At 42.0% G+C, this 15,213-nt stretch overlaps 1 protein-coding gene across 4 annotated transcripts in view; it reads left to right on the forward strand.

The window, feature by feature from the left end:
• Positions 1–15,213, forward strand: part of DMRT1 (doublesex and mab-3 related transcription factor 1) — a 98,547-nt gene that overhangs the window by 50,064 nt on the left and 33,270 nt on the right. For all 4 annotated transcript variants that reach the window (XM_036330942.1, XM_036330944.1, XM_036330945.1 and 1 more), the window contains one exon: positions 8,059–8,206. In XM_036330942.1, coding sequence (XP_036186835.1) covers positions 8,059–8,206 — 148 coding nt within the window. The remainder of the gene's footprint in view (positions 1–8,058; positions 8,207–15,213) is intronic.

Genomic DNA, 15,213 nt, shown 5'->3' on the forward strand with positions numbered 1-15,213 from the left:
TTCAGTCAGTGTATGCTTAATTTCTAGTTGGTCCTTTTTCATGTCCTCCATGGTCTCCCTATACTTATTGAGGGATTCATTAAATTTATCGGCGGTTTCCATAAAATTCTTGAAAAACCTTATAACCGTGGCCTTAAACTCTATATCCAATCGTTTGCTTTCCTCCATTTCTGCCATTTGTGACCTGTTTCTTTGTCTCCGCATTTTGGCAGCTTCCCTGTGTTGATAGAGTGGCCCTGTGCGCCAGGTGTCCTGTAGGGCCCAGTAGCTCAGCCTCCCCAGTTACCTGGGGTGGACACTCTTGGTGCACTCTTGGTGCCTTGGTTGTTGTAGAATCACTGGGAGGAATTGACCTCCAGGCCAATTGGCTGTGAGAATCAGCTGTGTCTAAAGTGGGAGAACTTCTGTGCTGAAGACACCCTTCTGGGGCAAGACTTGCTTCAGTGGGGCTTTGGTGCTCACTGAGTCTGCTCCCTGAGTGCGTCCCTTATGGATCTGAGGAGTTGCAGTCTGGATGGACCCCCTCTGACCACTGGGTACAGTGGCTCCTGGATCTAAGGAGGTGCTAATTCAGCCTCTGCCTGAGGCCACACAGCAGGAGCCACGAAGAGGCTCAGCTGTGAAGCAATGCAAGCCGCTGCGGGGCCTTGGGCCTTCTCTTGGAAGTTCCAGGTCTGCCTGGTTCGGCTGCAGTTAGGTACATTCACATGCAAAAGCCTCTGCGGCAGCCTGGGTGGGGCGGGGTCTCAGGGAGTCAGAGGGCGGAGAAAGCGGCCATGGCCGATTCTCCGCCCGGAGTCGCGTGTCTCAGTGTTCCGGTAACGGCTGCAAGCACCTCTGAGGGAAAGCCGCCCTCAAGTTCGCTCGCTGCTGGACAGACCAGCTTCTCCCCGTGTGAGACCTGGGTCCCCAGAGACTTCCCGGAACCGGAGTTCAGAGCCGCCGGGAGTTTGTGATTCAAAAAGACAGCCGCGTCCTCAGGCGCCACCCCCTTTCCTCGCGCGCGCACGCCGCCGTACCTCTGCACTTCACCTCCGCAGCGCCTCTGGCTCTCAGCGTGCTTTTCTTTCCTTCTAGTTGTGGACTTTACACTCAGCCAGCCTTCCTGTTGTTCTGGATGATGTTTGCTCAGTCCTTTGGGGTAATTTTCAATTGTTGTGTGAGGCGATAATTTCCCGGTGTTTACCTATGCCGCCATCTTAGTTGCTCCCATAGTTTTTTTTTAAACTATAGTCCTGCCCTCCCAACGGTCTGAGGGACAGTGAACTGGCCCCCTGTTTAAAAAGTTTGAGGACCCCTGGTCTAGAGTATCTCTCAATAAATGCTTATTTTCTCCCTCTAAAATTCCATTAGTCCCATAGCCAATAAACCAATATTTTCTCAGCGAAGTTATGTTAAGAATGTCACTGTTACAAGCCCCTCTGCCTATCTTAAGAGATGTTCTATAATGCTTTCAGAAATTCGACATATTACAGAGACTGGAAAGTCCTATGTCCTGATAATTATTAACCAAATATTAAAAATACAATCTTTGCCATTTCCTTGCCCAGCAGCTCATTGTAAAAATACAATATTTGCATTTCTGCCTGGCTCTGTATGTGACTTTAGTTAGGTTTGTGCCTTAGATTTGTGAATGAGACAAATATAAGTTTCTGACCCAGGAGCTGGCAAATCTTGCATAGATTTGTGATATGAGGAAGGTGCTGGGCTAGTGCCAGCCAGAGACTGTCTCTAAACGGACCGCCCTCATTTCTTTTGTGAGCGCATCAAAACCTTCCAGGTTCCAGAAAAACCATCTTTTTTTTAAACCATCTTTAATATTTGGCTTTTTCCTACTATGTACCTATTTTCAAATGTCCTTGCTTCCATTGACCTGACTTATATATCTCAGTGTCTTTCAAACATTTTAGACTGAAACCCAGAGTAAAAAGTGTTTTCTATTCTGATCCAGTATATACTTTTACATACATATAAGGACAAAATGAAGTTTCATAAAACAGCTCTTCCACATATTATGATGGAGTTTTATATTTCTGTTCTATTTTGTTTTCATTTTCTTGCTATACTGTTTGTTTTTTTATTCTGATTACAACCCAGTGAATTATTTTGGGGCCCACTAAATGGTCACAGTGCTGCATTTTGGACAACACCATCTGCTGGAGTAAACTTTATTCTGTCAGTGCAACTAACCCAGATGGTGAAAACCACCAACTGAGTGATACAAGTTAAAAAACTAATTTGGGTTTTTTAAATGTGGAAATAGAACAAGCAGAATGGACCACTAATACATACAAGGGTAATCCTAATGCATATGGGGGTTCCATTCCTTAGAGTTTATACAAGGTGGTCTGAGTCCCTATTCCATGCTCGGTCCAAGATTCCTGGAAATTGGGGAGCGGGATTGCTTTATGTTTTAACGGTCAGTGCTGGTTCTGTATTTATAAATGCCTTCCTTATTTTTTCGTGTTGTATCTTATGGGGTTTATTTTGTTTTGTTTTGATGTTTTTAAAATCTACTCAGGTATTAACGCAAGCCTGGAGTTGAGCTCCTTTCCTTCCATTCTTTTTGAAAAGCCTACATATACAAGTGTTGTTTATTTTGGCACAGTGTCACAGATGTTCTGAAGCTTTGGGAAGCATGGGGTTTACAACTGAGAGCATCTTAGATGTTTAATTTCTCTGATTGTCCTCTCTGCCGTATTGCATGAGCATTCTATTTCTCCTGTCATCTCTCTCCTTTCTCCCCTCCAGCCTCCTTTCTGAGGAGGAAGAGCCCTTCCATTTCTGGACAAACAGCTCTTAGTTCTCCAGCCTCTAAGTGCTGACCCTCAAACCCAGCACCTTCTTCTTTTGCTCATTGAAGGAATCCGCCCAGGCTTTGCAAGAATCCCTTCCAGGGGCCAGAATCCTCACAAGACCAGTCTCCCTGTCTCCTTTTGTCCTTCTCACTCTAGGGAGGGAAGTAGAGGGCATTTCATAATATGAACACCTAAGAGAACTTGCATAGGTTAGGTGTGTGGACTAGGACAGCTCTCAGAGGGTGGTTAGGCGAGCAGGGGGAACAGGTGCCCCTTTAAGAGGGTTTGAAAAGAAGCTTCTATTAAAACATTAAAACTAAAGAATTCCTTTAATGAGGACAAAAGTGAGCCCCAGCCTTTATTCTTAGCAGGAGACATAGGATTCCACAGCATGTGACAAGCCCTCTTTTTTTTTTTTTTAATATAAAAAGGTTTTTGTTCATAAAACCAAAGGTTCATCCCAGATGTGGCTTTTGCAACTTAAAAGACTGTAAACCACATGCCAGTGCCAAGGGAGTCTTTACACTATTTGTTTAAATATCAGAGTTTGGGATTAGGAGCTTTATCCATATATTCACTCTTCTCCACCAAGTCTCATTCTGTGCTGCTGAGCCGCGCTTTATGAAACAACCAGACGGCAAGTTGGTTTTCATGATCTCTTTCAGCCATTACCTGGACGAGTGCTCAGTTTTGTGTAAGACCAGACTCGTCCTATCTGAAGTGTTAACAGATAACCAATGAGTAGTACTTAGGAGTTTTTTTAAAAAGAAGTGAGGTCTAACATTTTTATGTTTTGTTGGGGTTTTATTGTTACTATAAAAAAGGGTGAGTAAAGTATATGAAAGGAAACCAGTGGTTAAGATTTCTTATGCTGCATGTTCCAACAGTTTAATAAAATAAAATCCAAAGCTCCCAGGTTTTCCTTCCGGGTTCATACTAACACTGCGCATGTTCCCACCAGCCCAGCTCCCCGTCATAGGTCATATTCTGGTTCAGAGACTTGGGATGGGTAATAAGAATGTAAAACATGCCTCTTGTTTGCCAGTTACCACATGTTAATAATAATAGTAGTCATAAATCACTAGGATCCTGGGGTTTGGGGTTTACTTTGTTTAATTTAAAGGAATAAAAAAAATCCAGAGAAGAACAAGGCAGCATTACATAATGGAAAAAAATTATATTCTTTAGCAGAAATGAACAATTCCTTTAATTTATGAGCACCTCTAGCCCTCAGTAGAACTTTGCTTCTTAGTGGAGATGAAGGGCTGAGCACAAGGAGATGGTTGTGTGAGGTTAGTTTACAGCAAGTTTTTCAATCTTGGCACTTACTGACTGAGATGTGGGGCTGGATAATTATTTGTTGTGGGGATGGTCCTGTGCATCATAGGATGGTTGGCAGCATCTTTAGTATCTACTCACGACATGCCAGTAGCACCTCCTCACTCCCAGCCAGTTGTGATAATCAGTGGTGTCTCCTGACTTTGCTAAATGTCCTCTGGGGGACAAACTGCCCTTCGTTGAGTACTTCTCGCTTAAAGTGAAACAACAGATGTCAAAGGTTTCCTTATTTACCCGTTTTGTCTAATTCGAAAGCAGCAGGGCTGAAACTGTTTTTTAAGTTAGGAACAAGAAGTGATTTAGAGTTTTAAGTCACATTTGGCCACACCTTGTTCTGGCTTTTTGGCTGAATCACAATTCAGTTTCAACTCCATGTTTCAGAGGTTTACACATGCACTTAGAAATACATGGAACCATACTTCTTTCTTCTGTCCAAGTTGTCACATGGATGGTTATTTGTAGATTATTCTTCCAGTTGTAAGCAGCTGAAGTGATTGATGGTCTCTGTAAGTTCACATTTTGATAACCGCAGATGGAGTCTGACCCTTTGTATCTTTTCCTCTTTTTTTTGATAGAAGTTTTTATAGCTCAATGATCTTGGGGATTCATTGGGAAAGTTGAATGTTTGAGTTCAAATAGCTCAGTTCTTCTTTCCAAATGACTCTTGTTATCTGATGCTTTCTAAAAACAGAAATGGAATTAAGGGGGAAAATAAACACACATGGATTTGATATTGTTTTTATTTTCCAATAAGCTTTCGTTAAAAAGGAAAGAAAAAAAACCCTTCAGTTTATCTGAATCTCTTTTCAAATAATACACACATTGGTCTTGGCAGCAGTTGTCCAGTCTGTCGGTGGAGTGAACCTTTTGCGTTTTTAGTTGATACTCGGGAGGCTGGGGTTTCATACTTATTGGGGTGTGGGAAATATGTAGGTAAGCCTACTTATAGATAACTCTGGTTCTCAGTCTTGTTTTCAATTAGAATGATCTGAGGAGCTTTGAAATAATGCAGGGCCCAGGCCAAATCCCAGACCAGTGAAATCGGACATCAGACCAGGTTCCCTCTTCCCTTAATCTAGTGGGAGTGAAGGCTGAGAACCAGGGAACATTCCAGTAAGTCAAATTTTATTGTAACACAGCCACACCCCTTCATTTACTGATTGTCTAGAGACCCTGTGGCTGACAAAACCTGAACTATTTACTGTTTGGCCATTTACCAAAAAAGTTCGCTGACCCCTGCTCTCAACTCACAGTGAACATTTTACAAATATTTTGAAAAGAGGTTTTATACAAAATACATAGTAAAAGGGAAAAATCCAGGATTTTGCTGAGCCTGTAGGCTCAAATCCTGTCAATTTTCTTGCACCCGGGGAAAATTTAAAAACATTTTCCTTGAAGAACTGACTTGCAGATTTTGCCCCAGCGGAGGAAGATGTAACCAACTCGGCACCCAGATGGGGGGGCGCCATTATTTATGTCAGGACACTTTTTACTTAATAGTTGGCGCTTGTCCTAATAAATGTTCATCACGTAGACTGTGCTGACTTGAGGGAAGGCTGTAGAGGTAGAAACGTTTCTCTCCCGCAAAGTGTGTTTGGGCTTGTTATTGCCGCTGTAGCCATTCTAGGTGGTTGTGAACCCCTGAAAAAATATCTTAGTTCTGGGGAATCTCATGTATAAAAAGAAAACGAATGGAAAATTTAAAGTAGCATCATTTCTGCCTTTTCTTAGTTTAGGTGGAAAGTTGTAAACAGTTGGTCAAAAGAATTTTTTAGGAAGTTCTCCTTTGGTCATAGGCCCCTAATGGTGTTTAGTGTGAGAGAAAGAATCGTTTATTCTACTCCCTTGTCACCAGAGCGAGGTTTTATTTTTTTTTTTACTTTTTAAAATATTTTTATTGACTTAGAGAGAGAAGGGCGAGGGAGAGAGGGAACCATCAATATGAGAGTGAAACATTGATTGCTGCCTTCTACATGCCCGCTCCCTGCAGGGGATCAAGCCTGAAACGCAGGCATGTGTCCTGACCAGGAATGGAACTGGCAATCTTTTGGTGCACAGGACGATGCGCCACCAACTGAGCCACACCAGCCAGGGCCAGAGCGACGTTTTGAGCCAGCAGAATCAGCCTCTCCTGGGAGTGAGTCAGACTCTGAGGCTCTACCCAGGCTTACTGAATCAGAGTCTACTTTTTAACAGGATCCCAGGCTGTTCTCATATACATGCAGAGAGCACCAGGAAGTGCTGGTCTAACTGATAACTGGGTGCAGCACTGCTGATAGTCACTTCCCTCTTTAATCATTTCATAATTCCTGGTGGCTCTCCTGACTTGGACCCACTCACTAAAGGCAGCCAGTTCTCCCCTTTGGCTATTTCCAAGCATTGCTGCATGCCCTCTTATTTAGTAAAAATTGATATAATGGTAGAAAATGAAAATTGGATGATTGAGCTGGAAGAGATACCATTTTATTTGCTTCAGAAAAAACTAGAAAGGATACAAGGAACTTGGCCAGATAAATTTCACTTGAAAGGGAATAATTAAGTGGAATAGAGTCTTCTTTGCTTTTGCAAGAAATAATCTACACATCAAGCATACATTTGTGCTGGGGGAACAGTGGGGAGGGGCAAAAATGAACTCCTTGAGCTTCTCAAATTAGCACACAGAAATCAAGGACGTAGGCCTTTCCACCAAGCACTGCCATAATATTCAAAGTTTACTTGGGCCTATATTACTTGAGGAATTGTCCAAAATTTGGATGTTCATAGAAGATCTTGAGGAAACCTAGGACCTAATTTTATCCTGCCAGGCTTTGCCAAGTTAGTACTATTTTTTCTAAATCAAATAAGTGGCTTCTAGAGATTGGATTGAAAAACATGATTTCAAAATTATTCCTTAATTGTTGAACAAATTTGGTTTATCCAGAGCATTCCTTAGATTGACTTTAAAAAAAAAATGAATACCATCTGAATTTAGTGTTTTTGAAACTGTATAAATAATTGAAGTCTAGATGTTCTTGCTGTGAAGATAGGGTCATGCATTTAATGTTTAGTGTCTGTTCCGGGGTGTGTGCAGGAAACAGAATAATTCTAGGTGTTCGCAGAGTGGCCAGGAAGAACCAGGAAAGTAGAAGTGGGCCCTGTTTCCTTTGCTTTGAATGAGAGGCCAAGAAGCTGTGTGAACTGCTCCTTATAGAAAAGCTGCCCCATGGTCCCAAGTCTGATTGCCAGAAAGAAGGCATGAATGCCGAGTGCCAGCTGCCCACTGCTGCTGGAGGGACAGCACGTGCTCCCTCTGCCTCCCCTTCTGTCTTCCAAATCTCACTCCGTGTCTTGTTAGCAGAATCCAAATCGCCTCCAGAACCCTGGTGACAGGAGAGTCTGGGAAACATCGCACTTTTGTTCCTTGTTGCAGGGAAAAGCATAGAAGGGGGTGGGAATGGATGCCGAGTGATGATATTCAGCATAGCATCATGCTAATGACAATAGCTTACCTTCACCCTATTTTCATGTTTTTAAAAAATATTCTCTATATGCAGTGTGTGTTCACTAAGATGAGATGCCAGTTTTACACGTGAAGAAATGTGAGAAGGTTAAATGACTGGCTGCCGGTCAAACAAGGTAGTCATTGTCACAGTAATGCCATGCTCTCCTGTTTTTCCTGCCCAATTCTCTTACTACTTGTTAATTGGGCATCATAGGATGAGAAGGAATTTTAGGGGTACTTCAGCGGGAACCCCAAGATAGAAAAGGCACCTCAGAATGCACAGTTCCAGTATTTTCAAGGTTAGTGTACTGGATGGTATATTCATGGTTGAGGATACTACCAACTTCATAGGGTGTGGCCTTCACTTAAAGAATTAGGCAATTCTTGAAATGACTATAAAATGCAACTTTGGTCTTAATACATTCCTTCTTTTTTCTTAAGCCGATGAAAACCTCAGAGAACCGCCACCCTGTGGGTTCCCAGTACAGGATGCATTCGTACTACCCAGCTCCCTCCTACCTGGGCCAGAGCGTGTCCCAGATCTTCACTTTTGAGGATGGCCCTCCCTACCCGGAAGCCAAAGCGAGCGGTAGGTGTCTGGTTACACAGACTGGATCCTGGGTGGAGAGAGGGTGAGTGTCCAGCACGGGGTCTCTGGCTCTCCCAGGGCTCACCAGTGAAGAGCTGTTGGGAAGTGTATCGCTGTGTAAGTCTTACATAAGTATCCTTTAAGGGGTTTTGTTATGGAATGATTCTGTTTTGCCTAGGTTCTTAATATTACATTTCTCTTTTTTTGTATACCCAGAGTGACAGGAATAAGATAAAAGACTCCTCAGAAGCTAAAAAATGTGTTTTCTGAGGGATCAGTGTGAAATACAGGGACACTTTAAATGTGGCTCCAAGTCCTGATGTTTTTGGTAAAGTGAATTTCCATATACTGAATACTTGTTTTCCAAAATTTTTCCATTTTAAAATTGAAGGTATATTTATATTTTGGGGAAAATTAATAAAATAACATAATAAAACATTTTTTAATACAAGCGACCTCAGAGTTTATGCAGTAGCAATGTAAATAACTCGGATAAAATGGCTTTGAAGTGAAGAATGACTGCTTAATGTACCAGAGCACTTTGAAATACACAATTGCTCAATTTCAGTTTTAACCTTCTCCCCAGCGTTTACACTGTGGAGACAGACAGGTTTTTTTTTTTCGGCTGTTGTGTTCCTAGGACCTGTTTTTAAGTTCTTTATATATAAGCATTATCTTTTGACCTGGAAAAGTGAGAAGCTTACACAGTCGAGGCAGAAGAAATCAGGGCAATGGTGAATGACTTGGTAATTTCAATAACTTGATTCTCTATAGAGAACTGGTTTCTTTGTAAAGCAAGTACTTAGAGAATGAGAACCAGAACCATGCTTTGATTTCCAAATTTAGAACAATGAAGTCTAAAAAGGCTGGGCAAGTTACACTTTATTTATTGTACTATAAATCAAGGATCCCATTAATGTGGAATACATAATATAGGTTAAGGGAACTGATAAGTGTGAACTGAAGAAACACTGAAGTACATATTGTTGATTGTACTTTGGCTTTTATTAATAGTCATACTTCAGAGTGGACAAACATAACTATTATGAATATTTATACTGTATAATATATGCTCATATGTTCTTCCTTTGATTATATATGTTTATCTGGATTATAAGGTCCTTAAGGATAGTGAACACATCTCATATCTTTTTATATGCTATGATGCCTTTTTAAAAATTTGTTACTTATTAGTTGAGTGATGAATGAATGAATAAATGAATCCAGTATTATTTTTAAGTAAGCTTGTTCTTTAAGGAAACATAATTCTGAAAGGTCAGAATCCTAATAGTCTGATGGAGTCCTTAAAAAAAGTTTATTCAGAAAATTACCAATGAAACCTACTTTAAGGGGGAAATTGCCTAACCTTCTTTCTCCAGGAATAATGGAATGTTTTTAGAAGCACTGGCATTCTTGAGACAAAGGTGTAAATTCAGAGGAAGGCAATAAGACAAAAAGATAAGAAGAATTTATTAGAGTAGAGGAGAATGAATTTGGAGAGGAGCAGTAGTAGGCATTTGAATTTATGGCAGAAAAGGAAGAGACTCAGAAGGAAAGAGGTTACAGTCCAGGAAAGAAAAGATTGGCTGCTCCAGTGTTCACAGGGAAAGATTGGGTGAATAACACCTAGAATTTCCTCAAAACTTTTCTGGTGATATGTGTATCTGAAAGTGTGGTTTAACCTTCCAGTAACCCTCTAACTCACTAATAATTAATCAGGAGGGTCAAGCTTCAGACATGAGGGCATTAGCTAGGAAGAATTGCAGTGAAATCTCTGTTTTGGAATTGATGGACAACGAGAACATAAATTAATTGAAAATCCAAGACTCAGCTATTTTTAAAAGAAGTGTGGCTTTATGATTTCCATGTATGGTGTCATGGGCTCTACATCGTATGAAATTTTTATAGAGCTGGTGAGAAGGGAAGAGGAAAGAGAAACTTGTGTGTGGACATCCCAGGTGCCATCTCTTGGGGCACCGGTTCCTCAGTTTTATCAGTATTGACACAAGTGGGGAGCTCTTTGGGGGCAAATTAGGCCCTTAATGGGGCTGAGGCTAGTGGCAGAGTGCTGTGAGTGGGGATGGGGACATCAGTGTTTTTATTTGTGAGAGTGACAAAGGCTGACTGATAACCAGTTACATTAATCAATTCTGTCACGTTTGAGTTGAAGTCCTTTGGTTGGTTGGGTTAGTAAGTTAACGGTTAGTACATTGTACATCAGTTATTCTAAGTGGGAACTTCTACGTAATTTGAAAAACAGTATTTTCGAGAGGTTTCATGTTTTCTTTAAAGTCTTATTTAAGTATAAGTTTTTGTCCATTAGGTCCATTTTTCTTCAGTTTCTTTAAAGACAACCATCACCTCTCTTTACCATCTAAGAAAACAAGTCCAAGTTCAATGTTTTCCTCTGATTTTGCTAAAGATTGCCACATGAAAATAGACTGTAGGGAATGCCATGTTGCTACTGTTCATTGTTTTTCTTTGTGAAAAGGCTGAGAGCCATTCTCCTTTTCTTATCCTGAAAAGTGTCAGGAGGTAGATGAGAGAGATGGCGGGCCCAGACTTTGTAAACCATTGCAGGCACTTGGTTTTTGTTTCCGGTGAGCTGGGAGGCCACTGGAATATTCTAGCAAAGGGGTGACATGTCTGTCTTGTGGTTTTAAACTCTGGCTACTATTTAAGAATAGACTGTAGGGATTTGATGTGGAAACAAGAAGACCAATTACTAGTAAAAGGCTACAGTAGTAATTCTTACAAAAGATGACAGTGGCTCAGTCAGGGTGGGAATGTAGTATGATGACAAGTCGTTGAATTCTAGATGTATTTTGAAGAAAGAACCAATAAGATTTGCAGATGGATTTGGGATGAGCCATAAAGGAAAGAGTGAAAGATGACTCCATAATTTTTAACCTGACCAAGTAGAAAACTGGAGTTTCGATTTATTGAGGTAAAGAAGACTATGGAGAAAACATGTTTGTGGGAATTAGGAGTTTAATTGTGTGCATATTTAGTTTGGGATGTTCATTAGTCATCCAAGTGGATTGTCATAGGAATTGAATGTATGAAGAGTGACATTGAGGGGAGATGTCACTGCTGGAAAAAAGAACTGGAAAGTTCAGTGCATAGATGTTCTTCAGTGCATATTGGAGGCAATATGATGAGACCTGCCCCCCCCCCCCAAAGAAGTGAGTGTAGGTGAAGAAGGAAGGACCAGGGATTGAGCCCTGGGCCCTGTGGTGTTTGGAGCTCTGGTGGATGAGGAGGACCCACAAAGGAGAGAGTATTATAGAGCAGCCTGTGAGGTAGGAGGAAAACTAAAGGCGAATAGTGTCTTGGAAGCCAATTAAAGAAAGCACTTAAATGAAAAGAGTCAAATAATACTGATGGATCAAATGAGATGAGGACTAGAATTGACCATTGGCTGCTGCAAGGTAGAGATGTTTGATGACCTGGACATCAAAGTGGAAGAGTAGCCACTTTGGTGAGGAAGTGAGGACCAAAGCCTTACTACACTCAGGAGTACATGGGAGAGAAGCATGTGAGTACAGACAGTTCTGTAGGGAGTTTTGCTCTAAGGAGGGTAGTGAAATGGAGCACTAACTAGAGGAAAAGGTAAGTTCAAGGAAGGTCCTTCTCTCTCTCTCTCTCTCTCTCTCTCTCTCTCTCTCTCTCTCTCTCTCTCTCTCTTTCCAAAGAAGGGAGATACTATGATAGGCTTGTGTGCTGATGGGAGTAATCCGATAGGGAAGGAAAACTAGCTGGCCCAAGGTGTGGTTTTGTGACTGCTTTGTTTCTAGTCTAAGAGGAGACAAGTAAAGGAGTTAAGATTAAATAGAAAGCCAGGCTGGTGTGGCTCAGTGATTGAGCATTGACCCATGAACCAAGAGGTCACTGGTATGATTCCCAGTCAGGGCACATGCCTGGGTTGTGGGCTCGATCCCCAATGTGGGGCATGCAGGAGGCAGCCAATCAGTGATTCTCTCTTATCATTGATATTTGTCTCTCCCTCTCTCTTCCTCTCTGAAATCAATAAGAATATATATATATATATTAAATTAGAAAAAAGTATGGCAGAAACTATCAACTCCCTTGTTCTCACATGAAGGCCTGTCACCATGTCTTACATCTTTCTATTTCAGCAAGTGCCTGGCAGTGGTTATGCACATGAAAGTGATTATGTTCATCAAGAAAGGCTTACTTTTTAGCTCCAAAAGGACCCTGTTTGAAACTAACCATATAGTATGTGGATTGTAATTCTTGAAATTAGCTAGATAGACATCATGGTCTGCTGAGTGAGGAAGGTGAAGCATAATAATTTTAAGCATATAATAAACATTTAGAAATGGCAGCTTTGAAAACTTATTTTTAACGTATCACACGTATGATATATTTCCTACATAGAGCAAAGAAAATAACTAGAGAAGATGGGTGTTTAAGGACACAGCAGGTCCCCTTATATTTTCTTTAAACTTCTTTTTCTTCCTCCATGAAAAGAACACCCTACAAGGCAAACTGTGGAAAAGGCTGAGAGCCAGTGTACACCTAACATGGATTCTGTGTAAAACTCTGGCTCTTGACAAAGTCATCACCAGTCTAGAAATAGCAGGCACTTTGCAGGGGCTACGTGAACGCCATTGTACTCACTGCTGTAAGGAAAGACTTCACTCACTGCAGCACTTTAGTAAGAATTACCAGGGTGTGTTTTCTCACACATGCACGGGTCATAGTCTTCCAGCTTTGTGTTTCTCCAGGTGCCTAGCATCGGGCCATGTTCTCAGCGGGCTCCAGGGGTGGTTCCTGGTTTCTTGAATGAATAAGAAACTGACCTTTGGGTCATTTCTGCCAGTGCCTCATCGGCCCTCAAGTTAGGCATTTGGTAAAACAATCCAAATAGACCAGACATGGGCTTTAAACACACCCTGGATTTATATCATGTAGAATCTTCTCCTTGGAGAACTTACATTTTAAAGACTTAATTCTTTACATTTACTTTATGATTAATAACATAGCCTTGCAAGAGAGTAGCAAGGGACTTCATCACTTTTTATACTTAATAGAGATTGGGTGGAGGTGCAGGCTGGATGCTGTGCCATCCCTGAGCCACGGTGCTGGTGTTTAGGAAGAAAAGCCAACATAGGAACCCAAGTTTTCCAAACCACTTTCTGGGCATTCTTTCTACTACTATATCCTATGATTTCCTCTTCCCTCCCCTTCCTTTTCCTTTTCTCACAGTTACGTAACTCTGACAATCTCTATAAGACGATGTCTGTGCACTTGATGGGGATAACTTTGTCTGTCTGTCTATCTATCTATCTATCTATCTATCTATCTATCTATCTATCTATCTATCTATAGGAGAGTTCCAGTGCATGAAATTCATGCACGGAGCGGGTGGAGGAGGTCTCTCAGCCCAGCCTGCACCCTCTCGCAATCTGGGACCCCTCAGAGGATGTCTGACTGTCATTTTAGGCCCAATCCATGGCAGTCAGACTGGCAGTCGGACCTCCCTCTTGCAATCTGGGACCACTGGCTCCTAACCTCTCGCCTGCCTGCCTGCCTAATCACCCCTAACCACTCGCCTGCCTACCTGATCGCCCCTAACTGCCTCAGCTGCAACTTCATCTGGAAGGACATCCGGAAGGTCATTCAGCTATCCAGTCTTATTAGCATATTACGCTTTTATTATTATAGAGAAAAGCCTAAGTGACCGAATGACCAGTCGCTATGATATGCACTGACCACCAGGGGACAGATGCTTAATGCAGGAGCTTCCCCCTGGTGGTCAGTGGGCTCCCACAGCCAACCTCCCACGGCTGGCTGGCCAACCTCCCGCGGCCCCTCCCCCAGCCAACCTTTCGCAGCCCTGATTGGCCCCGATCGCCGGCCAAGCTGAGGGACCCCACTCATGCATGAATTCATGCACCAGGCCTCTAGTTCAATTCTTATAATAGAAGTAGTATCCCCATTTTGCAGATGAGGATACTAAGGCATAGAGCTGATGCCAATGAAGTAGGGAGGAGAGGGGTCCTCATTTTCACGTGGCAGGTGGAGAACCAGCATGGTGATGACTTAGCTGGTTTGGAGTCCACTGGACAACAGTCATACAATAGCACTTCTTGTGCTATAATGATAAAATTTCAGAACTTGCTCCCTCAGCATGTGCACCATGCAGAAATACCCCTATCTGGGGTTGTCTTTCTGTAGCATCTTGGTGTCCCAGCAAAAAAAAAAAAAAAATCCCCCAACAAAAAGCAGCTTTAAAAAAATCACCAGCATATCGGGTGTGGTATTTACATTGCTATTCCCAGAGCTAAATATAAACTTTAAAACACCTTTTTTACTTAATTGACACAGCAAGGTTACTTTTAATTTTGTGGTTATATTTGAATATTCCTTTTATAACAGGAGGGAGTGAAGTTGATATTTGATAAAGGCAGACATTACAAAATTAAATGGCTTTAAAATTATAAGTGCATAGAAATACAATTAACTGCTTTTGTAGTCCCCCCTCCTCGCCCCCCGTGGACATAAGCTATTATTTTAAAACTAGAGGCCCAGTGCACAAAATTCGTACACAGGGTCCCTAGTGGCTGCCAGCTGCCGGCCAGGGCCTCCCTCCGTTCCCCCCACCCCTCCCATGGGCCCCGCCCCCTGGTCAAACTCCCGGTGGAGGGGACAATTTGCATACCACACTTTCATTACATAGGATTAAGAGGAGTGTGAATAAAAGGCCTGCTGATCTTTCCCAGATAATTTTTGATAGAGGCAGTATTTTACACTCTACTTAGTCTGTCAGTGGCTTATTGTGAGATTTCTTTTACATCTTTATCTTACGCTTTAACAATTCTAAATTCAGTACAGAGGGCACATTTGCAGGGGTTGTCCTTCGGACTAAAGATTGTAGTCTACAGCAGGATACAGAGAGCAGGAGCCCTGGAAAGTACACCTTTAGGAATTCGTAAGTGTCCTGACATAACCAGGTTGAACATAATGACCAGAAAACATTG

This window comes from Myotis myotis, unplaced genomic scaffold (assembly GCF_014108235.1).
Source record: "Myotis myotis isolate mMyoMyo1 unplaced genomic scaffold, mMyoMyo1.p scaffold_m19_p_12, whole genome shotgun sequence".
In the NCBI taxonomy this organism is placed as follows: Eukaryota; Metazoa; Chordata; class Mammalia; order Chiroptera; family Vespertilionidae; genus Myotis; species Myotis myotis.